The sequence below is a fragment of the Sciurus vulgaris genome, assembly GCF_902686455.1.
Source record: "Sciurus vulgaris genome assembly, chromosome: 4".
Classification (NCBI taxonomy): Eukaryota; Metazoa; Chordata; class Mammalia; order Rodentia; family Sciuridae; genus Sciurus; species Sciurus vulgaris.
This window is the reverse complement of record NC_136464.1, coordinates 105,270,379-105,288,148: the sequence shown is the minus strand read 5'-3', so window position 1 is coordinate 105,288,148 and position 17,770 is coordinate 105,270,379. Positions and strand designations below refer to the sequence as shown.

Below are 17,770 nucleotides of genomic sequence, written 5' to 3'. Positions count from 1 at the left end.
CACTAATCTCCAGAATCTATAAAGAACTCAAAAAACTCTACTCCAAGAATTCAAATAATCCAGTCGACAAATGGGCTAAGGAAATGAATAGACACTTCACAGAAGAAGATCTACAAGCAATCAACAAACATATGGAAAAATGTTCAACATCTCTAGTAATAAGAGAAATGCAAATCAAAACCACCCTAAGATTCCATCTCACCCCAATTAGAATGGCGATTATCAAGAATACGAGCAACAACAGGTGTTTTCAAGGATGTGGGGAGAAAGGTACACTCATACATTGCTGGTGGGGCTGCAAATTAGTGCAGCCACTCTGGAAAGCAGTATGGAGATTCCTTAGAAAACTTGGAATGGACCCTCCATTTGACCCAGCTATCCCACTCCTTGGCCTATACCCAAAGGACTTAAAATCAGCATACTACAGAGATACAGCCACATCAATATTCATAGCTGCTCAATTCACAATAGCCACACTGTGGAACCAACCTAGATGCCCTTCAATTGATGAGTGGATAAGAAACTGTGGTATATATATACAATGGAATATTACTAAGCCATAAAGAATGATAAAATTATGGCATTTGCAGGCAAATGGATGAAATTGGAGAATATCATGCTAAGTGAGATAAGCCAATCTCAAAAAGCCAAAGGTCGAATGATCTCGCTAATAAGTGGATGATGACACATAATGGGGGGAGGGAAGGGTTAGTGTTAGGGTTAGAATTAGGGTTAGGGAGGCGGGCAAGAATGGAGGAAGGAAGGACTGTATAGAGGGAAAAGAGGGGTGGGAGGGGTGGGGGGAAGGGAAAAAAATAACAGAATGAATCAAACAACATTACTCTATATAAATTTATGATTACACAAATGGTATGCCTTTACGCCATGTACAAACAGAGAAACAACATGTATCCCATTTGTTTACAATAAAATTTTAAAAAAATGAAAAAAAAAGAAGATGGAAAGATCTCCCATGTTCTTGGATAGGCAGAATTAATATTGTCAAAATGGTCATACTACCTAAAGTGCTATACAGATTCAATGCAATTCCAATTAAAATCCCAATGATGTACCTTACAGAAATAGAGCAAGCAATTATGAAATTCATCTGGAAGAATAAGAAACCCAGAATAGCTAAAGCAATCCTCAGTACAAAGAGCCAAGCAGGGAGTATCGCAATACCAGATCTTCAACTCTACTACAAAGCAATAGTAACAAAAACGGCATGGTATTGGTACCAAAATAGACAGGTAGATCAATGGTACATAATAGAGGACACGGACACAAACCCAAATAAATACAATTTTCTCATACTAGACAAAGGGGCCAAAAATATGCAATGTAATAAAGACAGCCTTTTCAACAAATGGTGCTGGGAAAACTGGAAAACCATATGCAACAGAATGAAACGAAATCCCTATCTCTCACCCTCCACAAAACTCAACTCAAAATGGATCAAGGCCCTCGGAATCAGACCAGAGACTCTGCATCTTATGGAAGAAAAAGTAGTTCCAAACCTTCAACTTGTTGGCTTAGGATCAGACTTCGTTAACAGGACTCCCATAGCACAAGAAATAAAAACAAGAATCAATAACTGGGATAGATTCAAACTAAAAAGCTTTCTCTCAGCAAAGGAAACTATCAGTAATGTGAAGAGAGAGCCTACAGAGTGGGAGAATATCTTTGCCAATCATACTTCAGATAGAGTACAAATTTCCAGAATATATAAAGAACTCAAAAAACTCTACAAGAATACAAATAATCCATTCAACAAATAGGCTAAGGAAATGAACAGAAACTTCACAGAAGAAGATGTACAAGGAATCAACAGATATATGAAAAAGTGTTCAACATCTCTAGTAATAAGAGAAATGCAAATCAAAACTACCCTAAGATTCCATCTCACCCTAATTAGAATGGTGATTATCATGAACACAAGCAACAATAGGTGTTGGCGAGGATGTGGGGAAAAAGGTACACTCATACATTGCTGGTGGGGTTGCAAATTAGTGCAGCCACTCTGGAAAGCAGTGTGGAGATTCCTCAGAAAGCTTGGAATGGAACCACCATTTGACCCAGCTATCCCACTCCTTGGCCTATACCCAAAAGACTTAAAATCAGCACACTACAGAGATACAGCCACATCAGTGTTCATTGCTGCTCAATTCACCATAGCCAGATTGTGGCACCAACCTTGATGTCCTTCAGTTGATGAATGAATAAAGAAACTGTGGCATATATATACAATGAAAAATTACTCCGCCATGAACAATGATAAAATTATGGCATTTGCAGGCAAATGGATGAAATTGGAGAATATCATGCTAAGTGAGATAAGCCAATCTCAAAAAACCAAAGGAGGAATGATCTCGCTGATAAGCGTATGATGACATATAATGGGGGGTGGGAGGGGTTAGCATTAGAGTTAGGGTAAGGTTTAGGGTTAGGGTTAAGGATGGGGCAAGAATGGAGGAAGGAAGGACTGTATCAAGGGAAAAGAAGGGTGGGGGGAAGGAAAAAAAAGTAACAGAATGAATCAAACAACATTATCCTGTGTAAATTTGTGATTACACAAATGGTATGCCTTAGCTCCACGTACAAACAGAGAAACAACATGAATCCCTTTTGTTTACAATAAAAAATAAATAAAAAATAAAAAAAATAAAGCTGAGTAATACTCCATGGCACACGCACATGTGTCTCTGTACATTTGTGTGTATGTATGTTGTGTGTGTGTGTGTGTGTGTGTTCTGTAAAACACATTTTTTCTATCCAGTCTTATAGAGGGAGCCTGAGTTCATTCAATAATTTAGCCATTGTGAATTGAGTTACTATAAACATTAGTGTGACTGTGTTACTCTAGTATGCTGATTTTAAAAACTTTGAGTATAAGCCCAGGAGTGGGATAACTGGGACAAATGCTGGTTCCATTCCAACGTTTCTAAGGAATCTTCATAGTGCTTTCAATAATGTTGCATGATTTGGTTTTCCACCAGCAGTACATAAGTTTCCCACATTCTCATCAATGTTTACTGTTGCTTGTATTCTTGATAATCACTATTTGAAAGTGAAGCATGAGACACAATTCTGGAACTCAAAATATACTATACCTATAGTGAAGGAAAAAAAAAAAAAAAAACAGAATGGTATGGGCACCAAACAGGCCCATAGACCAATGATACAGAATAGAAGACACAGAGACAAACCTAAATAAATAAAATTGTACCATACTAGACAAAGGTGCCAAAAACTTTCATTGGAGGAAAGATAGCCTCTTCAACAAATGGTGCTGGGAAAAAATTGAAAGCCATGTGTAACAAAATGAAGTTAAACCTTTATCTCTCACCCTTCATGAAACTCAACTCAAGGTTGATCAAAGTCTTAGACACTAGAACAGAGACCCTGCAACTACTAGAAGAAAAAGTAGGCCCAATATTCACCATGTTGGCCTAGGATCTGACTTTATGAACAAGACCCCTAAAGGTATAAGAAGTTAAATCAAGAATCAAGAATCAACAAAAGGGACATGTTCAAACTATAAAGCTTCTTCTCAGCAAAAGAAACAATCAATAATAAGAAGAGAGAGTCTCCAGACAGAAGGAACATCTTAACCACATGCACGTAAGATAAAGCCTGAATCTCTAGGACATATACACAACTCAAAAACTTAATATCAACACCATTCTAAATGTAGAAAAAATGAAAGCATGCCTTCTAAAAATTGGAACAAGATAGGGATGCCCTTTAACCACTTCTGTTCAACAGAATCCATGTCACCATAGCCAGAGCTATTAGGCAAAAGAAAGCAAGAAAAGGGATACATACAGAAAAGAAGAGCAAAAAATAGGTCTGTTAGATGAGGACATGATTGTATACCTGTAAGACCCAAAAGCAATGCACCAGAGAAACTTCAAAGACTCCTGAACATATTTACCAGTTTAGAGACAAACTTAACACCCATAAATCAATTTCATAAGAGTACTGAAACAATTCATGGACAAGAAGGCAGCACTGCAGAAGGTTCTCAAAAGGATCCTACATAAAAAGAAGATGAAAATAAGACACGCATGTGAAAAATAAATATCACTAAAGTAGATAAGCAAATGTCAATAAATAGTGACTCTAAATTTAAACATAAAGCCAAAGGACATGAGGAAATACATCCCTGTCTACCCTTCACAATGAATGTAAATGGGCTTGATTCTACAATTAAAGACATTAAGTGAAATAGTGAGTGAAAAAAATCAAGAGCCAAATGTATCTTGTCTGCAGGAAATAAACATCACAGGCAAAGAGACTCACAGAAAGAAGGGATGGAAAATTGTATTTCCTTTTCATATAAATGGAAGCCAAAATCAAGGTGAGGTAGGTATTCTCATGTTTATCAAAGTAAACTTCAAGCCACAATTAGCCAGAGATGACACAGAAGATCAATAACTATTGGTAAAAGGAATAGGCCAAAAAGAATGTTTAATCATTGTAAACACTTACACCTTGAACATCAGTGCCCCACATTTCATAAAACACAATGTCCTGAAAGTCAACGGACAGATAGGCCTTGTACCATAAGTATGAGTGACTTCAATATACCACTCTCAACAATAACTATGACATGCAGAAAAAAAATTCAACATTCACTACGGAGTTCAACTGTACTTTTGATCAAAAGGACTGTACAGAGAGATGTCTATACAATACTTCCTCAGACAACAGTAGAAAAATCATTATTTTCATAGAATTTTCTCTAAAGCAGACTCTAAATAGGTTATAAAAGCTATTCTCAGCAAATACACAAAAGCAATGAAAGTAATTCCTTGCATAATATCAGGTCACAGGAAAGAATACTTCAAACCCACACCATGAAAAACACAGAAACACGACAATCCCTTACAAAGTGAGAAATGAACTTTTGCATGAACAATGTGTCATCAAAGAAATTGGGGGAAGCATTAAAAGTCCCTTTGATTCAATTGAAAAGAGGGAAAAAAACCAGAATATATGGGATACATTATAAGCAGCACTAAGAAGGATTTTATAAATATGGTTACCTTACTTACAAATCAAAAGAAACTCAAATAAATCACATGTAGATGAATTTCAAGGACTTAGGGAACTAAGAACAGACCAATGCCAAACCCAGTAGAATAAAAGAAAGGATAAATAGTTCTGCCAAAATTTATGAATTAGAAAAACACTGAATAATACCAATGATAAATGAAACAAGGAGTTGGGTCTTTGAAAAAATAAACAAGATTAAGAATCCTTGTTTGAACCAAACTAAACAAGGAAGAAAGAGAAAAAATACAAATGAATAAAGTTACAGACAAAAAAAAAAGGTGGATCTTATAATAGACACCATTCTGAAATCCACCAGATCACCAGGACTATTTTGAAAAGATAAATGCCAATAAGTGGGAAATACAGAGGCCTAACACATATAATCTAAAAAACATATAATCTACACATATCTAAACACATATAATCTACAAAAATTGATTAGGAGGAAAGAGGAAATTTAGAGAGAGCAAAAGTATGCCAGTGTACTGAATGAGGAATGGAAAGCTTCCTACGAACAACAGCCCTGTACCACACACATTCATGGATACATTTTGCCAAAGCTTCAACAGAGAACTAATACTGATGTTCCTCAAAAAATAGATGGCAATTAAAAAAGGGAAGAAAACTGACAAAAATGGCATTATATGAAGGCAATGTCACCCTTTTGGCAAAACTGCCAAAGAATAAAACAAGGAAAGAAACTTATTTTATAATATTCTTAAGATATTTTCAAACATGCTCATGCGATACTTGAAAACAATTTCAACATCGCATTTAAATGATCATACACCATCATAAAATTGGTTTAATTCCAAAACTTCAAAGACAAGTCAACACATGCAAACTAATAGATGTAGTACATCACACAGAGGAATCACAAACAAAAACCTCATGATCTTCACAATCAATGTATAAAAACCATTTGACGAAATTCAAAGTTCCTTCATGAGAAAAGTCTTAAGAAGCTAGAAACAGCAGGAACTTGTTATACTAATACAAAGGCTATGTATGCCAAACCCAAAGCCAGGGGCACATTTAATGGTGAAAAGTCTACAGCATTTCCTCTAAAATCAGAAATAAGTAAAAGATGTGCATGCTCATCATCCTATACAAAATAGCACCTGAAATGTTAGTCAGAGCAATTAGACAAGGGAAGGATATACAAGGTAAAAAGTCAAATTATCCCTATTATTGATTACTGACACTCTTTGAAGGAAGATCATACAGGATCTACCAGAAATATTTTAATATGTGATAAACAAATTTGGCAAAATAGCAGAAAAAAAAAAACAACAAAAATCAATAATATTTGTACACAACAAAAGCAATCCCACAAAGGGCTGGTTTGGGCTCAGTGGTAGAGCACTAGCCTGGCGTGTGTGAGGCATCAGGTTCAATTCTCAGTACCATATAAAAATAAATAAGAAAAATGAAGGTATTCAATACATTTACAACTAAATAACTTAGAAAAATAAAATCCCACTGAAAATGAAATCAGGATAACTGCAACTCATAATACATGCAAAAAAAAAAACAATACACAAGAAGAAAGGAAACCAAGCAGGTGATGCAAATATTCAAGGATAATTGCAGAACAATGAAAAAAAACTGAAGAAGATAGAGTCTCCTCATATATTAATTAAAAGGCAACCTTAATATGGGGAAGATAACCAAGTACACAGAGTGGTTCACAGATTTTATGCAATCCCTTTCAAACCTCCATCGAAGTATTCACACAACTGGAAAAATTATTCTGAAATCCATATGGATGAAAAACAGACCAAAAATACACAAAGGAAACCTGAGACATAAGAGCAAAGCAGAAGGCATCGCAATATTCAATTTCAAACCACAAGACACAGCAATCATCAGGAAAAGAGCATGATAACGGCACTAAACCAGAAACACAAAACAGAAATGATGGAAGTTACAGAGAAGAACCCACCTGGCAGTCATATGATATTTGCACACAAGTGCCAAAAACATATGCATGGGAAAAGTCAACTTCTTTTTTTGATAAGCGCTGGCAGCAAAGGAAGTGATAATGAGCATGAATAGAGAATCCACAACATAGGAGGAAATATTTGTCCGCTACTCCTCTGAGAGGGCATTAAAAACAAGAATGTATATAGAACTCAAAACACTTAGCATCAAATACAATTAATCCAATTAATAAGAACTTGACAGACATACCTCAAGAGAAAAAACACATATGGTCAAATATGCATGAAGAAAATGTTCAAAGTATCTAGTAGTCAAGTGAAAACTGCAGAGCTTTCTTCTTTTCACAGAAAGAATGGAAATCACCAAGAATATTCACAATAAATGTTGGTGAGAAAGTGGGGGAAAGATACACTCACACATTGTTGGTGGAACCACATATTAGTGCAAGCATTCTGGCAAGTCATATGGAAATTCCTCAAAAACTAGGAATGGAACCACCATATGATCTAGCAATTCTTATCCGGGTACATATCCACAAGTTGTAAACTCAGCAGACCAACAGGGATACAATTACATCAATGTCTATAGCAACACAAATCAGAGTAGTCAAGATATATTGAATGGATTATAAAATGTGGTATACAAACAGAAAGAAGTGTAACTCTGTCTTAAATGAAATAATGCCATTTGCCAATGAATGCATAAAACTGGAGAATATCTTAATAAAATAAGTGATATGAGAAAACTGAGATTTCAAGTTTTCTCACATAGACGGAAGCTAAAGCAAACAAAGGAAAAAGTAGGGATGGATATGACTAAGTTCAATGGGAGATTAATAAAATGCACAGAGCTAAATGGGGAGGGAGAAGGGTTCATGCAGGGGAAGGTACTTGGAAGGAATTTGACAATATTACTCTTCATGTATGGAAATACATAATAGAAAATCCACCTTTTACGTATAGCTATGAATTAAAACTAAATAAATGAGTGGAAGATAGATCAGTACAGTAGAAGAAGGTGAGGGGTGAGAGGTGAGGGAAAGGAATGGGAGGAACCAGGGTCTGAAATGGAATAAAAAGCATACATTTATGATTATATCAGTATGAACCTCACTATTATGTACACGTTTAAAGCAATGTAGGAGCAAAAGCAAAGGTCTCAGGAAAATGGACATCATATGTAGAAGAATGGAAGTAGATCTGTATTTCTCCACACGAAGAATACAACACAAAAGCGATAACAAACCTAGATATAAGAACAGAAACCTTCAACTATTTGCAGGAAATTTGGGAAAACATCTCAGCACATAGACATGGAAGATGGCTTTAGGAAGAAGAATATTACTGCTGAGGAAATAACAGCACAACGAGATAAACAGGAGTGCATCAAAATAAAGCCTTCTGAAGAGCAAAGGAAACAACTAAAAGAGAGATGAGACAGTGTATACTCACGGGAGACAATGCATGCCAGTTAATTTTTGACACAGGATTAGCATACTAAATATATAAACAACTGACGGAATTCAGCACTCGAAGGACAAACAACCCTTTTAATCAATGGCAAATGAACAGAAAGTTACCTAAAGGAAAGGTATAATCGGTCTACACTTACACGAAAAAAGATTCACTGTCTTTTGCCATAAGGGACATGCAACTCAAAATTATGTTGAGATTCCATCTTACCCAACACAGCAAGCAATACTCAAGAATACACAATAAATACTGATGAGGATCTGCATAATAGGAATCTCTCAGTACTCTTTATGAGGATGCATATTACTACTTTTACTAAGGAAGCAGAATGGAGGTTAATCTTCAAATTAAAAATAAAATTTCCCATGGTCTGGTTATACCAATGTTCTTTGGTACTGAAAAAATACAGTCATCATACAAACAATGGATTATTATTAAGCCATAGATATAGTGCCATGTACAGGGAAATGGATGGAACTGTATGGGATCGTGTTAAACAAAATAAGCCAGACTCAGAAGTAAACATGTCATATGTGAAAATGGTCATCATGAAATGTGTAGGAAGACCATAATTGGGAAGGGTGAGGAAAAAATCTGAAGGAAGAGGAAATGGTAAGGTTATATTTTGAGACTGATGTTCACCAAACTAAGTTATACACATATAGGAGTATGACACACAGAAACCCTCTATCCTCTATAAAAAATGTGCTGTCATACGAAACTTTGACCCTCTTTTTATTTTCGGTCTACAATTCCTTAGTGCTAAGATACAACATGTGTTCCACGTATCAATGAGAAGGGAAGTAAACAAATTTTTATTAAGTATCCAAAATATGTAGGCATATATTTCTATGTGTTTTATACTGTATAATCATAAAATGACTTTTGTGATGTTATCTTGCACCCTGCTTCCCAGTCACTCCACAATGTGAGGTGAACAATGGAAGACAAATTTTCACTGTGTGCAGAAGGTCCTCCTCTTATACATTTATGTATCTGGCTCCTTCCCTTCCTTTACGTGTCAACTTAAAGGTCATAGCTGGGATAATTTTCAATGCTTCCACAATTCCTCTCACAGACCTATCCACCTCTGAACTATATATAAAATCATTAAATATAAAAGAAGTGAGAAGTACATTTTCTTCCACTTCTTACTTATAATGAATTTTGAGTCTTTCAGGGGGAATCGAGACCACACTTCTGCTATCCTTAACTCCACTATTTTTGTTGGGTTTTCATTACATCCTTTGTCTTCACTCTCTTATTCAATCTACATATTTACATTTGCTCTTTATAAAGAATACTTCCCATTTTCCTCCCATCTCACCTTCAGGTTCAACTAACTACTCATTTAATTTTCACTCTAATTCATACCTTCCACAGTAAGGATACCCAAAATTTATTTACTCCCACCAACTTATACAAATCTCCATCCTCTACATATGCCTCTCTTGGTGCTGCACTTATTTTCTATTGTGATCTAGTAGGGGCCTCATATTTCTGTTTAGGATCACTGCCATCATTATGAGGATACGGGAGACAATAAATTTTAAAAAGGGATGGAAAACACGTATTAAAAGACATCTTACCTTTGGGAGAGGAGATGACAGGGGAGCATCACACAAGCTCTTTTTCTTGACATGGCTTTTACTACCAGTTGAATCCATATGTTCTCTTTCACTCTCAGCAATATTGTCAAGCAAGGTTCCACGTTTTGGGTTCCCAGGGTCACGTTTTACTTTTTCGGTAATAAACAAAGTAAAAAAAGTAGATGAGACTCTCTATTATTTCAAGGTAATAAACAGCACAAATGGAGAGTCTTCAAAGAGATTACCATCATTCCTGGATTGCTTCAACTTTTCACAGACTTCTCCTTTTCCTTCCCAGACAAACTAGGAAAAACAGAAAAAACATAAAAACGTTAATGAGCAACCATGAAATACACTTTCTCATCAGCAGCTCCCAGATCATTTTTGCAAAAAGACCACATCTTAGTCTACAATGCAATACTCAGTATATACAAAAAATAAGAGATAATACCTTGCACTGCATCAGATTATAATGGAATGGTTTAGAAATCAACAACATAAGAAAACATAGAAACTACACTAACAACTCTAGATTAAATAATGCACTACTGAATGGCCAATGGATAGCAGAAAATCAGGGATGAAAGTTTAAAATGTTTAAACGTAAATGAGGATAGGGGCAAAACATATCCAAATCTCTGAGACACTCTGAAGGTGGTTCTATGAGGAAGTTCATAGCACTCACCACATTCATTAAAAGAAAAGGAAGTCAACTAATAACCTAACATTACATCTCAAGACCCTGGAAAGAAAAGAACAAATCAACACTAAAATTAGAAAAAGACTGAAATCATTACAATCAGAGCCAACTTCAATGAAACTGAAACAAAGTTTCAAAATAATTGATGATTAAAAATTGGTTGTTAAAACAAACATGTACATGATAAAACTTTAACCTAAATAAATCAAGAATGAAGGAAAAAAAATCAAATCCCTACAATTTGTGAAAGAAAACAAAATATCATCGCAGAATACATGGAAATTCAGATGATAATCAGAAATATTTTTGAAAATTTATACTCCAATAAAATAGAAATCATGAAGACATTGACAATTTTCTAGAGAAAGAATACCTACCCTAAACTGAGCCTTAAGGACATAGAATATTTTAACACATCAATATCAAGCAAAAAATATTGAACATACTATCAAAAGCCTGCCAACAAAGAACAACACAGGACCTAGTGGAATCACAGCCAAGTACAACTAGACATTCAAAGAGGAACTAACATCAGTCCTCCTCAAACAACTCTGAAAATAAAAAGGAGGGTAATCTTCCAAAGTCATTCTGTGAATCTAGTATCACCATGATTTGAGAACCAAACAAAGACACACCAAGCAAAAAAACTTCAGGACAAAAATCCGGGGAATATGAAGTCAAAAATTCTGAATAAACTACTGGAAAATTGATACTGAAAGTTATTAAAATGATAGCACAACATGATCAAGTGTGCTTTTGCACAGGGATGCAAGGTTGGTTCTAACACACACATCAATAGATGTAATCCACCACATCAATACACATAAAAGACAAGAATCACATGATTATCTTATTAGATGCAGCAAAAGCATCTGAAAAGATAAAGATTCAAAACATAAGAAAACACAGAGATAGGATTATATCTGAACATTGTAAAAGCTATTCATACTAAATCTAAGTCCAACATCGTTCTTTTTTGTTGTTGTTCTCATTAGTTGTACATGACAGTAGAATGCATTCATACATTTTGATAGATCATACATAAATGGAGGATAAGTTATGATTCTTCTGATTTTACATATTGTAGGATCACTTAGGTCATGCAGTCAGATATGTTCATGAGGTAAATAATGCCTGTTTCTCTCTATTATGCTTCCTACGCCCATTCCTCTTCCTGTCCCTTCACTCCTCTCTACCTAATATAAAGTAACAATATTCTTCCCTCTCCACCCTGCTATTGTGAACTAACATCTACATATCAGAGAAAACATTGGGCCTTTAGCTTTTTGCTTTTAGCTTATTTCATACAAAATGATATTCTCAAGCTGCATCCATTTACCAGCAAAGACCAAAACACTATTCTTCTTTAAATCTCAGTAACACTCCATGGCACATGTACATGTATCTCTAATATAAAACTCATTTTCTCTATCCATTCATCTGTAGAGGGGGGAACCTAGGTTCGTTCCATAACTTAGCTACTGTGAGTTTAGGTACTGTAAACACTAATGTGACTATGTCACTCTAGTATGCTGATTTTTAAAACTTTGAGTATAAGCCTAGTACTAGGATAACTAGGTCTAATGCTGGTTCCATTCCAAGGTTTCTGAGGAATCTTCATAGTGCTTTCCATAATGTTGCACGATTTGGATTGCCACCAGCAGTACATAAGTTTCCCACATACTTATCAACATTTATTGTTGCTTGTATTCTTGATAATTGTCATTTGAAAGTGAAGCATGAGACACCACACTACCAGAATTCAAACTATACTATACCTATGGTGAAGGGAAAAAAAAAAAAAAAAACAGAATGGTATGGGCACCAAACATGCCCATAGACCAGTGATACAGAATACAAGACACAGAGACAAACCCACATAAATGAAATTGTACCATACTAGACAAAGGTGCCAAAACATTCATTGGAGGAAAGATAGCCTCTTCAACAAATGGTGCTGGGAAAAAATTGAAAGCCATGTGTAACAAAATGAAATTAAACGTTTATCTCTCACCCTTCATGAAACTCAACTCAAGGTCGATCAAAGTCTTAGACACTAGAACAGAGACACTGCGAATACTAGAAGAAAAGTAGGCCCAATCTTCAACATGTTGGCCTAGGATCTGACTTCCTGAATAAGACCCCTAAAGGTGTAAGAAGTTAAATCAAGAAACAATAAACGGGACATGTTCAAACTATAAAGATTCTCCTCAGCAAAAGAAACAATCAATAAAGAGAAGAGAGAGCCTCCAGATGGAAAGAAAAAATTTACCACGTGTACCTCAGATGAAACCTGAATCTCTAGGACATATAAACATCTCAAAAACTTAATATCAACGCCGTCCTAAATGGAGAAATATGAAAGAATATCCTCTAAAAATTTGGAACAAGATAGGGATGCCCTTTAACCACTTATGTTCAACAGAGGCCATGTCACCCTAGCCAGAGCTATTAGGCAAAAGAGAGCAAAGAAAGGGATACATACAGGAAAGAAGAGCTAAAACTAGGTCTGTTAGATGAGGACATGATTGTATACCTGTAAGACTCAAAACCAATGCACCAGAGAAAATTCTAGAACTCGTGAACAAATTTAGCATTGTAGAGGCATACAAAATTAACACCCATAAATCAATTTTATAAGAGTAAACTGAACCAATTCATGGACAATAAGGCAGCACTGCAGAAGGTTCTCAAAAGAATCCTACATAAAAAAAAAAGATGAAAATAAGACGTGCATGTGAAAAATAAATATCACTAAAGTAGACAAGCAAATGTCAATAAGTAGTGACTCTAAATTTAAAAATAAAGTGAAAGGACATGAGGAAACACATCCCTGTCTACCCTTCACAATGAATGTAAATGGGCTTGATTCTACAATTAAAGACATTAAGTGAAATAGTGAGTGAAAAAAAATCAAAAGCCAAATGTATCTTGTCTACAGGAAATACACACCACAGGCAAAGAGACTCACAGTATGAATGGATGGAAAATGTTATTTCCTTTTCATATAAATGGAAGCAAAAGCAAGGAGTGGTAGGCATTCTCATGTTTATCAAAGTAGACTTCAAGCCACAATTAGCCAGAGATGACAAAGAAGATCAATAACTATTGGTAAAAGGATTAGGCCAAAAAGAATGTTTAATCACTGTAAATATTTACACCTTGAACATCAGTGCCCCACATTTCATGAAACACAACGTCCTGAAAGTAAAAGGACAGATAGGCCTTGTACCATAAGTATGAGTGACTTCAATATACCACTCTCAACAATTCTCAACAATACTATGGCATCCAGAAAAAAAATTCAACAATCACTACGGAGTTCAACTGTTTGATCAAAAGGACTGTACAGATAGATGTATACGCAATACTTCCTCAGACAATAGTAGAATAATCATTATTTACATAGAATTTTCTCTAAAGCAGACTTGAATTACATCATGAAAGCTATTCGTAGCAAATACACAAGAGCAATAAAAGTAATTCCTTGCATAACATCAGATCACAGGAAAGAATATTTCAAACCCACACCAAGAAAAACACAGAAACATTACAATCCCTTACACAGTGAGAAATGTACTTTGCATGAACAATGTGTCATCAAAGAAATTGGGGGAAGCATTAAAAGTCCCTTCAAATCAACTGAAAAGAGAAAAAAACAGAATCTATGATTTACATTGTAAGCAGCACTAAGAAGGAATTCATAAATATGGTTACATAACTTATAACTCAGAAGAAACTCAAATAAATCACCTGTAGATGAATTTCAAGGACTCAGGGAAACAAGAACAATCCAATGCCAAAGCAAGTTGAGAGAAAGAAAGGATAAATAGTACTGCCAAAATTTATGAATTAGAAAAACAATGAATACCAACGATAAATGAAACAAGGAGTTGGGTCGTTGAAAAGATAAACAAGATTAAGAATCCTTGTTTGAACCAAACTAAACAAGGATAAGAGAGAAAAGATACAAATGAATAAAGTTACAGACAAAAAAAACAAGGTGGATCTTATAATAGACACCATTCTGAAATCCACCAGATCACCAGGGACTATTTTGAAAAGATAAATGCCAATAAGTGGGAAATACAGAGGCCTGTTGACATAAATTACATCATAAAATCTAGCAAATGGAGAGAAAGTTGAAAATTTTCTGGACACATATGATCTACAAAAATAGAATCAGGAGGAAAGAGGAAATTTAAAGAGAGCAAAAGCATGCCATCGTACTGAAAGAGGAATGAAAACTTTTCTACAAACAACAGCCCTGTACCACACACATTCATGGATACATTTTGCAAAGCTTCAACGGAGAACTAATACTGATGTTCCCCAAAAAATAGATGGCAATTAAAAAAGGGAAGAAAACTGACAAAAATGGCATTATATGAAGGCAATGTAACCCTTAGCAAAACTGCCAAAGAATAAAACAAGGAAAGAAACTTATTTAATAATATTTTTAAGATATTTTATAATGTGCTCAGGCAGTACTTCAAAACAATTTCAGAATTGCATTTAGATGATCATACACCATCATAACACTGGTTTAATTCCAAAACTGCAAGGACAAGTCAACACATGCAAACTAATAGATGTAGTACATCGCACAGAGGAATCACAAACAAAAACCTCATGATCATTGCAATCGATGTATAAAAAGCATTTCACAAATTTCAAAGTTCCTCCATAAGAAAAGTCTTAAGCTAGAAACAGCAGGAACTTGTTATACTAATACAAAGGCTATGTATGCCAAACCCAAAGCCAGGGGCACATTTAATGGTGAAAAGTCTACAGCATTTCCTCTAAAATCAGAAACAAGTAAAAGATGTGCATGCTCATCTCTCCTATACAAAATAGTGCCTGAAATGTTAGTCAGAGCAATTAGACAAGGGAAGGTTATATAAGGTAAGAAGTCAAATTATCCCTATTTACTGATTTCTGACACTCTTTAAAGGAAGATCCTACAGGCTCTACAAGAAAAAGTTTAAGATGTAATAAAAAATTTGGCAAAGTAGCAGAAAACAAAATCAACAAGTATCAATAATATTTCTACACAGAAAAGCAATCACACTGAGGGCTGGTTTGGGCTCAGTGGTAGAGGACTAGCCTGGCGTGTGTGAGGCACCAGGTTCAATTCTCAGTACCATATAAAAATAATTTTAAAAATAAAGGTACTCGGTACATGTACAACTAAATAACTTAATACAAACCCACTGTGAATGAAATCAAGATAACTGCAACTCATAATAGATGAAAAAAAAAAAAATAGGAATAAAGCTCACCGAGCATGTGATACAAATATTCAAGGATAATTGCAGAACAATGAAAAAAACTGAAGAAGATAGAGTCTCCTCACATATTAATTAGAAGGCAACCTTATATGGGGAAGACAGCCAAGTACAGAAAGTGGTTCACAGATTTCATGCAATCCCTATCAAACCTCCATCGAAGTATTCACACAACTGGAAAAATTATTCTGAAATCTATATGGATGAAAAACAGACCAAAAATACACAAAGGAGACCTGAGACATAAGAGCAAAGCAGAAGGCATCACAATACTCAATTTCAAAGCATGAGACACAGCAATCCTCAGGAAAACAGCATGATAATGGCACTAAACCAGAAACACAAAACAGAATTGATGGAAGTTACAGAGAAGAATCCACCTGGCAGTCATGATATTTGCACACAAGTGCCAAAAACATATGCATGGGAAAAGTCAACTTCTTATTTTGATAAGTGCTGGCAGCAAAGGAAGTGATAATGAGCATGAATAGAGAATCCACAACATAGGAGGAAATATTTGTCCACTACTCCTCTGAGAGGGCATTAAAAACAAGAATGTATATAGAACTCAACACTTAGCATCAAATACAATTAATCCAATTAATAAGAACTTGACAGACATACCTCAAGAGAAGAAACACACATGGTCAAATGTACACGAAGAAAATGTTCAAAGTATCTAGTAGTCAAGTGAAAACTGCAGAGCTTTCTTCTCTTCACAGAAAGAAAGGAAATCCCCAAGAATATTCACAATAAATGTTGGAGAGGATGTGGGGGGAAGATACACTCACACATTGTTGCTGGGAACACAAATTAGTGCAACCACTCTGGCAATTCATATGGAAATTCCTCAAAAACTAGGAATGGAACCACCAAGTGATCTAGCAATTCCTATCCAGGGTACATATCCACAAGTTGTAAACTCAGCAGTCCAACAGGGATACAATTACATCAATGTCTATCGCAACACGAATCAGAGTAGTCAAGATATATTGAATGGATTATAAAATGTGGTATACAAACAGAAAGAAGTGTAACTCTGTCTTAAGAAATGAAATAATGCCATTTGCCAATGAATGCATAGAACTGGAGAATATCTTACAAAATAAAATAAGTCATATGAGAAAACTGAGATTTCAAATGTTTTCTCACAAAGATGGAATCAAAGCAAACAAAGAGGAACAAAGTAGGGATGGATATAATTAAGGTCAATGGGGGATTAATAAATGGAAAGAGCTTCATGGGGAGGGAGAAGGGTTCAGGCAGAGAAGGAAATTTGAAGGAATTTGACAGTATTACTCTTCATGTATAGAAATCCATAATAGGAAATCCACCTTTTATGTATAGCTATGAATTAAAAATAAATAAATAAATGAGTGGAAGATAGATCAGTACAGTAGAAGAAGGTGAGGGTGAGAGGTGAGGGAAAGGAATGGGAGGAACCAGGGTCTGCAATGGAATAAAAAACATACATTTATCAGTATGAACCTCATTATTATGTACACGTTTAATGCAATGTAGGAGCAAAAGCAAAGGTCTTGGGAAAGTGGACATCATATGTAGAAGAATGGAAGTAGATCTCTATTTCTCCACACGAAGAAGACAACACAAAAGTGTTAACAAACCTAGATATAAGAACAGAAACCTACAACTATTTGCAAGAAATTTGAGAAAACATCTCAGCATATAGACATGGAAGATGGCTTTAGGAAGAAGAAT

The 17,770-nt window shown here is 35.2% G+C and overlaps 1 protein-coding gene across 1 annotated transcript in view; it reads right to left on the bottom strand.

Annotated features, from left to right (window-relative positions):
* Positions 1–17,770, bottom strand: part of LOC306658963 (uncharacterized protein) — a gene marked incomplete at its 5' end in the record, with an annotated part of 142,810 nt that overhangs the window by 88,962 nt on the left and 36,078 nt on the right. Inside the window, 2 exons of the mRNA XM_079136235.1 lie at positions 10,064–10,212; positions 10,309–10,366. Coding sequence (XP_078992361.1) covers positions 10,064–10,212; positions 10,309–10,366 — 207 coding nt within the window. The remainder of the gene's footprint in view (positions 1–10,063; positions 10,213–10,308; positions 10,367–17,770) is intronic.